The following is an 11,546-nucleotide window of genomic DNA, read 5'->3' on the forward strand; positions in this document are numbered from 1 at the left end:
TGAAGCGGTGAAAACTTTCACGTATTTGACGTTTAAACTAACCCATAACGACGCGATGAGCATCACAATCTACCAGAGAACATAAGCAGCACATAGAGTATTCTACTCACTTATTAAACTATTTAAATAGAAGCAGCTGAACAGACCTTGCAAAACTTCTCTGTATAGATCTATAGTCCTATCAGTTCTTTGCTGCGGATCAGAGTCTTGGACAGAGACAAACACAAACTCCAAGTAATCGAGAGATAAATCTTGAGGCTAATCTTCGGTGCAGTCAAAGACAAAGGCGAGGGGCGAGTACAACATGGAACCATGAACTGGAGCAACTTATAAGAGGGCAAAATGTTGTGCGGTTCATCAAAGCCCAAAGACTAAGATGGCTAGGCCATACCATGAGAATGTAACTCAGGAGAGCTTACGCTAAAACATTTGCATTGAAAGCAAAAGGCAAACAAAGATCAAGATGGGCGACATGGGAAACTCAAGGCCAACAACTGGGAGGAATCAATAGTAATGAATCAATAATAATTCCTAAATCGTTTGATTTTTTTTGTTGTATTTTTTGACTAAAAGGGCAAAAATACTCTTAACAGCGGGATATAACGGGTTATATTGTACAAAAAAAATATTTTTCATATCATTATACTATAAATCTTTTAATAAACCCAGGCTCAAAGTTCAACTCAAACACCTGAATTAAGTCTAAGAGGAATATGCGTTTATTTTCGATATCTTTTATAGGCTTAATATTCTTGTATGAACACATGGCATTATATACTATCGATTTACCATTAAATAAATTACACTAAATTATAGGTGGTGGAGGTTTTGACCAATTAAATCCATTGTGGTTGTTTTTGTAACAGCATAAAACACTCGCAGCAAATGCTTGCGGAATGCTGCTGTGTTAGTCAGTCCTTGGCTGGATATAAATAAGCCCGAGTCGTTCCGATAGCCCAAACCCAACACTTCCCAACTGGAACGCCATTGTGATTGGAAAGTTGTAGTTGTACCTAACGACCGCCTTTACGTCTGTATACAGCACGACCATTCAATGGTTGTAGAGGCCGGAAGTTATTTATAATCGGTGTGCCATTATTCTGTCTAAGTTGGAAGAATTTGCTGATCTGCATGTAACAAAAGATTTGAAATGCGGAAAGTTATTTGATTTGATGTTGAGCGAATTGTGTTTAGTTAATATAGTATGTAAGTAAGTAAGTATGCATTACCATATCTCGCGATATTAAAAGTGGTTTTGGGAAGACGTGCCAAGTAACTGCCTCCGCGCAGGGTGGTGTGGTAAGTGAACCTGGAAATGAATGAGTTTTAGAAATCTAAATTATGGAAGATCTGTTATGGCCACACACCTTTGTAGGCATAAAAATTCTTGGTATCAACGTCACCCAAAAAATGGCTTAGAGTTAATTGTTGATTTATAGTTGCATTCGTTCCAGCTTCCACAATTCTTGGTAATTTATTGAAAACCTTATTCAATCCGGGATAGTATTGTTTTGGATTCTGCAAGTATTTATGTCATGGGGTATAAAAAAGAGCATACAAAAAGGGCACACAAAATAGGAACAGTAGAATTCTTATTTCATTTTTCTACATTTCTGCCTGCTTACATCCACAATCTCCAGCATAATGGCCAATACAGCCACACCATCTGGATACCGTCTTGCCTCTTCTGTGTTACCGTATTTCATATTTTTATGCACAATATGCAATTCGACATCATAACGACGGCCATTTATAGCATGCTCAGAGCCCTTATCACCAGTCGGCGAGCCCCAATGAAAATGCACCGATTGCGCCTCGTAGACATCTCGCAATAGACCACCAGTAACGGTTGGGTAGGGTCCGCGACTAGTTTCTGGTATTCTAATGGAAGCTGTTGCATGAAAAGAAAATTTGATATATGTATGGACCACATTAAGAAAAACGTAATGTCGCTTATTACCTGTACGGCCATTATTTTCCAATCTGAGCGGATGAGCAAAAGGTTTTGCATAGTTTTTAAAGATAAGAGGCCCAAGTGATCCAGCCTGAGACTGGAAATAGTACGTAAACGGTGTAAGAAATATTTAACTAAAGTATTTCATTTTCATTTATTCATAAAATAAATTATGCAGAATTGAAAAAAATTAATTACCCGAATTGTTATTTTGTGCATTCAGTTTTTTTTTGTCAATAATACATTTTTAAGGGTCTAAGGGTAGTCAGAATTTTCAAAAAATTGGATTGCTTTTGCATTTTCTTAAAGTGTGTTACCTTAACAATTTTGTGTGAAAATTTGAAGTGAATCCAACAAATACTTTTCGAGTTATTCAACAAAAAACAAAGGGCGCTCGGACGATCCAGAGCTCCAGAGCAAAACTTTAAATGCGTTTTTCTCACAACTATGTATTTTAAACTGGTGATCACTTTAACTTAAAAATCGCTTGTTAGATTTCAATAAAATTTATACTGCTTTTGAAAAACAAAAAACGCATGGCTAATCGAAGGATTTTTTTTCAGAAGTTTTGATTTTTTTAAACAATTAATTGTCGGTTTTTTTCTTGAAAATCTGAAAAATATTTCCTGAGGCCGCCATATTGCCAATTTTGAAAAAAAAGCTTCGATCAGGCTTAAGATTATCTATTAATAAATCTAATTTCTCTTGTCCGATTGATTTTAGATGAATCTCCAAGGGCTTGAGATGATCAACGCAAGGGACTTCTGGAGAAAAGGGCTCCACACTAACAGCCATAACTTTTACAATTATTAAATTTTTTTTTTAATTTTGCTAAATTCAAGTCGAAACCTGATGTATTAATGCTATGTTTTTATTTTTGTAAAATAAAGCAACTGACTAACAAAAGAAAATTATTGAAAATCATCATTTTTTCGGGCCTCTGACTACCCCTAACCCCTTAAGTTTTCATATGCAATGGTATTGTAGGTTAGGTAGTGCTGGCTGATCTGTAAAAAGATCTCACTTAGACCCCTAGGGTCCATTAGATAATGGGAGTTATGTCACATAGCATCAGATGGACGGAGGAAAATTTAGTTTCAACATATAAAAAGTGGATTCATTCTATCTCAAAAATAAAGCGTCTCTCCAAAGATTCGTCTAGATGTTGTTTTAAATTAAACAAATAAATGAATAAATAATTGGCGCTTACACCCTTGGTGTTTGGCCGACCTTCTCTTCCTCTTTGTGGCCTGCGTCTTGATGCTGTTCCACAAATGGAGGCAACTACAGTTTAAAGCCGACTCCGACCGGCAGATATTTTGTATGAGAAATTTTTTCGTGGCAGAAACACACTCGAAGGTTTGCATTGCCTGCCGATGGGCGACCGCTATTTGAAAACACTTCTTCTATCATGTTGGGGACTCAGCCGCGGAGATTCGAATCTACTCACTTGCGAATGGTAGTCGCGCATCAACCCATTCGGCTACGGCGGCCAGTGGCGGTGGATTAAGTGTGTATGCTTCCATATTAAATAAAAATTTTGCATACTATGGTTGACACTTTGCTGGAAAACTAAATTTTTCTAAAAACATTTTCTCTCGCAATTTTAATGATTTTTCTTTAGGAATTAGTCCACTCTAGCAGCGAAAAAGTATGCATATCTTGGAATTTTTTTACAGCGAGAATGAAATAAATCAAAATTCTTAGAAAAGCATTACAATAATCGTAAATGTATAAACTATTATTTTATTTTATGTTACTGAGCCCCCGGTTGTTCAGTTGGCGAACTCGGGAAACTACTGGGGTAAAACAACCTGTCCTAAAGCAGGCTAAAATGAGTAGCGATTCCGAAAGTGATCTGTCGGATCGAACAGTAGTCGGCGACACGGTCTACACCACGAACGGGTATCTCTTGAATATCCGCAGTATCCAAGAACCAGATTGTAAAGCCCACAACTGATCTGAAGATCACTGATCTGGAAACTAAATCGGATGATGCTCCAAAGAAGCATGTGACGGACAAAACCCTGGAGCAGATGACAATACCGGGTTACAAAAACGCAGTCAAATTTCTTGACAAGCAGAGCAAATTTTACCCAAATCATCTCGAGATAAGGCGGTGGTGAAGAAGCAAGTATGAGAAGCAACATGCTTTGAATACGACGGTAGTTGAACGCGAAGCTCCCTAGTAATCCAGCCGAACAAGAAAGACGAACGAGACTGTATGCCCCTTGTAAAAGCTGAAACAGCCTTTAAAGTCGAAGGCCTCAGTCAAAACAAGGCCTTGGGAAACGGAGACTGTCCTCGACTTAAGACTTTTGACTTCACAGGCAGCAGCTTTGGCAAGGAAAACCGCAAGCGCATCTTCAAAGTGCCAAAGATTCGACGTTAAACGCGCGTCTGATAACAAGCGTTTGAAGCCATTTCTAGCTTTAACTCTCCGCCGGAGCTACAGGTAGTCATTATCGACCGTGGTCAGTCGGCAGGCAAAATAACCAACGATAAACGGCTACTTTTGGAAGAGAAAATAATGAGATTTATTCTTACATAGATCACTCAAGGTTCTATTAAAAACATTGTCTTGTCTGATGACGTCAAATCGCACAAAGGAGTCGAGATGGTCGGATGCAGCAACAACGAGTCCTTAGAGCTTCTTACAGCTCATATCCGTAGCCTTAACGAACTATGGCTTTGAAGGATGTACTTTTTCGAACGACTGTGAGGGTGTGGATCCCACCTCCAATATCTCTACACTCTCACTGCTAAAAGGTCAAAATGAAGAGAAGCATCCCGCAGATTGGACCCTAGTGAGAGGCCGTGCAAGAGATATGGAAAACGGCAAAGATCTATGGCGAAGTAATAGCAATCATCGAAGTAAATCCTAAAGGCCTGCATGGTAAATTGAGGTACGGGATAGGGCATCTTAAAGTTGTCCTACCCGTAGAAACAGGAAAATGAATTTGCATCACTGTAGGGCGGCAACGGAGGATATGCTGCTCTATATTGGATGAGGTAGGAGTGAGGGTGGCTCTAATACAGGAATCGTCGCAAGACAAATTCGCTGGTCTTGACAAGCTCAACTACACGCTATAGGTTTCTGCCGCTCAAAGTAAGATAAGAAGTTCATCTTGGTTAGGAAGAACTGTAATGGCAGTTTTGCAACGCAGACCTGGTGATGGCAGTATGCGAGTAGAGCGGAGGTCGGATCCTTCTGCTTACATCGGCGTACCTGTGTTTTGAAGAAGATGACCCGCATCGCAGGCTCTCAGAGACCTTGTCCAATGGACCAGTGTGAGAGGTCTGCACGTGGAGGTTGGTTGCGACGGAATGCGCACCATTCGGCACGGGGTAGCAGCGACATAAACAGACGAGGTGAGTCTCTTTTTGAATGCTTACACTCTACTAATATTGATATATTTAACCGAGGTAGTCTTCCAATATACATACTATAATAGAATTAGGAAGGAGGTTATTAATATAACCCCAGTGTCAAATTTAGGCTCATTAAGGGTTGACAACTGGCATGTTTCACCGAGGGGCTCCTTTCGGATCACTATAGAATCCTGACATATGTACATACTTGTACATATGTACACTTATAGGTATATATTGGGTAGTCGAAAAAGTCTTTTCGTATTTTGTCAATAGATGTCGTTGGAGTCATCTATCTCCAGTGCTACCAATCACATTGTGTCATATCATATAGTGTTAGAAAGGTGACATTTTAAGCTTCATTTAACCAAAAAAAAAATTAAATTCGGAGAAGTTGAAAAAAAGTTATAGCTGTTCAAAAATGAGTGAAACTAATGAAGAAATTCGCTATATTTTGAAATTTTGTATAAAAAAGGGAAGAATGCCATGCAAGCCACCAATGAAATTTGTGAAGTTTACGGAACCGATGCTGTATCAGTTCGTGTAGCACAACAATGGTTCGCTCGCTTCTGTTCTGGAAATTTCGATGTGAAAGATGCACCTCCCTCCGGTCGACCTATCACTTCTTTCTTGAATTTTATATAGAAAATAGCGAAGAAAGAACTCTGAGTTGAAAAGAAATAAATGTATACTTCACTATGGCAGCGCGGCCTGGGTACTTTCAGTTTTGTAAGACTAGAATGTATCACTGAAGCGGAGCTTGAGCGACTTCTAAAATTCGCAAACAGTGCGCACATCTTGAGTGAAGCATATTTTCTCTAAAAAAAGGGCCCTGATCTGGCATCGCTATTGACTAAAATGGTCCTTGCATGACTTCGGCCAGCCAGTATAACCTAACCAATGGAGGCATGAATTTTTGACAGCTACAAAGTAATGGAGAGTTTTTCTTCAGAGATGTGAAATAAGCTTCAAACTATAAATAGAGCTTAAGGCTTAGTTGCATAGCTCTTAACACAAGTTGCTTATAAGATTTATGTTGTAAGCTAACTTCGTACAAATATACATAAAAGAACTAAAGTAAAATAAAAAAGTTAAGTTAAGTTAAATAAAAAAGTTTTAGTTACGCATAAATATTTCCCATAAACTACACTTATTTACATAAATTTAAAATTTAGCTGCTAAAATACTGAAACTGGATTTGATTCAGATGCTCAAGAATGCAATTTACTGATGAAAGAAACTTATTATAAAAGTTGTTTATTTATGAACTCTAAAACACAAAAATAATATATTTTTTAGGAATTAATAAAGGTGGCCGTCGAAAAAAACTATTAGGGTAAATTTTTTACATACTTTAAAACACAAAAAATAATACTTTCTCAAGGGATTAAGGGTTACCGATGGAAATTATTATTATTAAAGCTTTTTCGACAAGCCTTATAGCATCACTTTATGATGAGGACGCAAATATGGCTTGAATACCACGGCCTGGAACTCGCCAAACATAAAACTGACGCCATCCTTATGGCACGAGGTCACATGGCACTCGAGGTCAGCATGCAAATAGGCGACAAATCCTTAGTGACCCAAAAAATAATGAAATACTTAGGTATTTAACTTGACTGCAGGCTTACTTTCTGGGCCCAAATACGGCATGCGGCTACCAAAGCAGCAAAGGTCACGGGTATGCTAAGTAGATTAATGGCAAACACCGGTGGGCCAACACAGAGCAAAGAAAGCTAATAATGGCAGACAGAAACTCAATTCTCCTGTACGGCAGCGAAGTATGGGTAATTGTGCTAAACTGCAAAGCCCAGTGCAAAGCAGGCACTCAGAGTTGCCTCAGCCAACCGCACTCCCACCGCTCGCCACAGTGCAACAAAGCGAAACCACACAGGTAGAGACACAAGAAGACAAGGCTATAGCATGAAAGCTGGCTACAAATATGGTGGGTGAATAGAATTGGTCCTTTATGGATGCCGTTCTGGGTCCTTCCAATGTAATATAGAAAGCAGTCCCGGGAAGGGTGTCTCCCCAGAACTTGAGGAGGGATCGTTTTAGTGGCCACACCACACGACGCAGTAGGCGACGGTCGCTGTAAGTGCGAAGACATTTTGAACCTTACCTGACCCATCAAAAAAAAGTAAAAATTGCAGCAAAAATAATATGTTTTTAAGAATTAATAAAAAGATGTTAAAACAAAAAATAGTATTTTTTTTTGAAATTAACAAGTAAAAAAAGTATTGAGTGAACGTAGTCGGCTATGGAAGTCCATTTACGGGACCTATACATATTTATTTTCTCGTAGACAACAACTGTTGCATTTGACAAAAGAGCTTTTATTTAATTTTTAATAAAAAAGTAAACATTTTCATTGAAATATTTTCTGCGTGAAGTTTCCAAATGGTTAAATCTTTTCAGCACGCAAACAATGGCAATTTAAATATTTACAATTAAAAAAATATATATAATATATAAAAATACTTTTCAGATAATTTTGCCATACAACTAAAGATAAAGTGAAAATTAAACTGTACTACCCTTTATTATTTCATAATTGCCTTTACAGGCTTTTAAAATTAAACACTTTTTTGGCATAAAAGTTCTAAATAGTTCCGCGTCTAATTTTCTACGTTTTGCCATTCTCTGTAAAGTTTATAGAAGTTTTCCATGCAACTGGTTTCGCTTATCGGAGGAATGCTGGAGTATGACTGTTTTACACCAGTTTTAACGGTTATTTTCTCCACAAGCGTTAAAAAAAAGAACTTGTTTCATGTGCGAATATTTTCACATTTTCCTAAAAACACCAGAGAATGACATCATGCGAAAGGCATTTCTTCACCGAATTATAAAGGGTCTTTCAAAAGACGCGCCTATACTCGTATGTTTTTTTTTTTAATAAAACATATACAAATTTAGATTCGTTAAGGTTTCACTCGTTTTATTCCAAATACGATTCCATGAGTACATCTACAGGTAAAATCCGCCAAATAATCGATTCATAAATACCTAATTGTTAAGAAGGTTGTTCAGCAACTCTTTGCACTAGCACATGGGCTGAAAAGTCCCGGACCTAATAAATAAAACATTTCTTTTTGCTCAAAATTAGCTCTATTCATCAATGTAATTCCCATTAAGAACAACGAAATCATTCACATTCAGGGCCACTCTTACATTTCAATACCACTTTTGTAGAATGATTAATCTTTTGCCTCAAAATAGGCCTCAGTTTGAGCGATGACCTCTTCATTCGAGCGAGCATTTATTTAGGTCTGCGAACAGCCAGTAGTCGCTGGGACCCAAATCTGGCGAATAAGGTAGATGTGGGAGCAATTCGAGGTTGAGTTCATGTGGTGTTGCCATTGTTTTGATTGATTTGTGACGTTTCTGGTCAACAGTGAGCACCCACTTTGAACAGAGCTTTCTCATAACTAGTGAAATGCCCATGCAATATAAAGCTTTTGATATCTTTACGATGCCAGCTAACTCATACAACTTCGCTTTTCAATAAATCAGAACGAGTTTGTGGATTTTATTGATGTTTTCTGGGTTTACCGCCTCATTTCCTCACGTCTACTGTGTTGTGCATCATCGGAGTCTCGTCTCCATCTTTTTATTGTTGTTTCTGATGGAGCGGTGGAGCGGAGTCTCCATACACTTTTGCATCGCTTGAACGGTATGTTTTCCCATCAAGAAGCAGTGTCAAATTAAAAAAATACCAGTCTAACGGTTAGACGCGATAGAAGTGAAACCTTCCGTAAAACAAACTGAGAGAGAATAAGACGAAAGCAGCATTAGGAGCAAGATAATTATAGGTTCATTATAATATTGCTATAAAGTTCATATTTTATTTTCTTCATTTTATTATTATTCATCCTCAATGTTTTCAATTTCAACAAATGATACGAGTGACTTATGATAGCTAAAATATGATACAAATGCTTTGGTTTCGATGTTGTCAACATATCTTTGAAATACCGCGTCAATTGTTGTTTTTGATTTTTTTTCTGTCGATATTCACGACACTTTTCTGCATTATTTTTCGGCATAATTGCGGTAAATATTTAAAAATGAAAATATTTACGAATATAAAAATACGGACGCAATACAGCACACGCGGTTGCTATTATGAGCGTCGTAACGCGTATATTACACATACGTACTAACATACACGCAAACATTCGTAGGACGCTTGGTTTGAATTTTTTATACATATGTATGTATGCTATACTATGGCCTAGCCTATGTACGTACATACATATTTGTGTTCTGAACTTCCAGCAAAACAATGCTTATTAATATACACATATGCATCTACATACAACCGCACACACAGGCCACTCACTTTATTCCTGTAAATGCGTATGTCGTCGAAAGCTAAAATTCTATGACTAGCGACTACAAGAACAAAATGCATTAATAGGCGCAGGCGTAGCGGCCATCATCCTAGTTGCCATAGCGCTGAACAGTCGCGGCGGCGCCGAGCAGTTTCAACTATTGTACTGTGCAACAAAAACTCATCATCAAAAAATTGATTTATAAATTCGAGCTCATAGTTCTAGGAGCAAGTACTTTCATTCATAAAACGAGCCGCCCATATGCTAATTTTCTCGACAATTCGAAAATAGTCAATATTGGAATATTTCGCGTAGAATTATTTGTCAATATTCAATTTTTGTCAAGTCGAGTGCCCGCGGCTCCGTAAATATGTTTGCACCCATACATGTATGTAAATATATGTTTCTAAATGCTCGACAACCGCAGCTGCCTGTTCAAGGTTACTGTACATTAGGCCGGGTCGATTTGTGGGAAGGCAAAAAAATCGCCCATTTCTCTGTGAAAATCATATTCTAGGGATCAAAATAAGAAACTTTGCCGAAGGAACCATACCTCTAAAACGAATTCTGATGTCCCCCTATTTGGGTCGAACTTTTTAGTTTCTTTTCTCATGTAAAGGCCAAAACTGGTGATATTTTGAAATGATTGTATGGGCAGCCCCCCAGGGGAGTTCCAGAGGGTGTGCCACTGGCATGGGTGGATCCGCCGTCCAAAGTTAGTGGGGGTCGGTCATACATTTGGACTCGATTGGAGCACTCTAAATGGGTCAAAGTGGGGTTTTTCGTTCGACCCAAATTGGGGGACATCAGAATTCGTTTTAGAGGTATGGTTCCTTCGGCAAAGTTTCTTATTTTGATCCCTAGAATATGATTTTCGCAGAGCAATGAGCGATTTTCAAATCGACCCGCCCTAATACATAGAGTAGAATGGGGTAAGATAGGTCATTTTTTTTTGGAGAGCTCTTGCTACGGTGTTTTTGCATTGATTTTGAAAAATAAGCAAGATTTTGAAAGGTTATTTATCTGCTAACATTTTGGTTATACGATAGGTCACTATGTGTGAGAGGAAAAGAACAATGTACATGGCTTGGAAATTAACGTTTTAACTTTTATTTATAGAGTATGAACACTGCACATGTTATAAAAGTTAGGAATTTTTCTTTAATTCATCACGCGAGCACGTAATGTTTCGAATGGATTTTTAAATTGTTTAGAGGCTGATCGAACACTAGCGCCATCTCGGACTGCCGCGATTGCGTTTTTTACATCCTCTTCATTTCGTTTCGGCGTTTTTCGCACATAATTACGCACCATTTTGCTGCAAAAACAATTAAAATTTATTTTATTCAATTAAAAGTAGTGACCTATAATGCCCCCAGACGGCTGACCTATAGTGCCCCCAAGCACATGTTTTATGTTAGTGTCGATATTTTTTTTTTAAACAATAATATCAAAAAACTAACACATTATTCGTGTTCAGCATTATTTTCTACGTAAAATAAAACTCACCTGACAAATATTTACTTACATTAAATGCACTGCACCGTAGAATAAAAAAAATGCTATGTCGGAGAAAAGCTCACAAAAAACTAAACGACGCCAGAACTAGGATAACTAATGAATGGTGACGGCCGAAATGACAGTCGCAAACGGTGTTCCCCACCACGTATTCAATTCACATAAGACGAGTGACCTCTGCAAAAACAGTGCGACGAAAACCGCACCTACCTATTGTGCCCCCATACCTATCTTACCCCATTCTACTCTATGTATATTTACTTATATTTTGTTTTCAAGCCTTGAACTACAAATATTCTTATAGACTAACATTAATCTTTACAACCTGTGTCAGAAGAAAAGAACCGGATTTTTTTTCTTGTAAC

At 37.9% G+C, this 11,546-nt stretch overlaps 1 protein-coding gene across 1 annotated transcript; it reads right to left on the minus strand.

Annotated features, from left to right (window-relative positions):
- Positions 1–696: 696 nt before the first annotated feature.
- LOC128855939 (carbonic anhydrase 2-like) lies at positions 697–2,078 on the minus strand (the record flags this gene model as incomplete). The annotated part of the gene is made up of 5 exons (XM_054091201.1): positions 697–1,127; positions 1,230–1,309; positions 1,368–1,518; positions 1,626–1,891; positions 1,961–2,078. Coding segments are annotated over 5 exons (729 nt in total), but the record flags the coding sequence as incomplete, so codon positions are not given.
- Positions 2,079–11,546: the final 9,468 nt, after the last annotated feature.

Source organism: Anastrepha ludens, chromosome 2 (assembly GCF_028408465.1).
Source record: "Anastrepha ludens isolate Willacy chromosome 2, idAnaLude1.1, whole genome shotgun sequence".
Classification (NCBI taxonomy): Eukaryota; Metazoa; Arthropoda; class Insecta; order Diptera; family Tephritidae; genus Anastrepha; species Anastrepha ludens.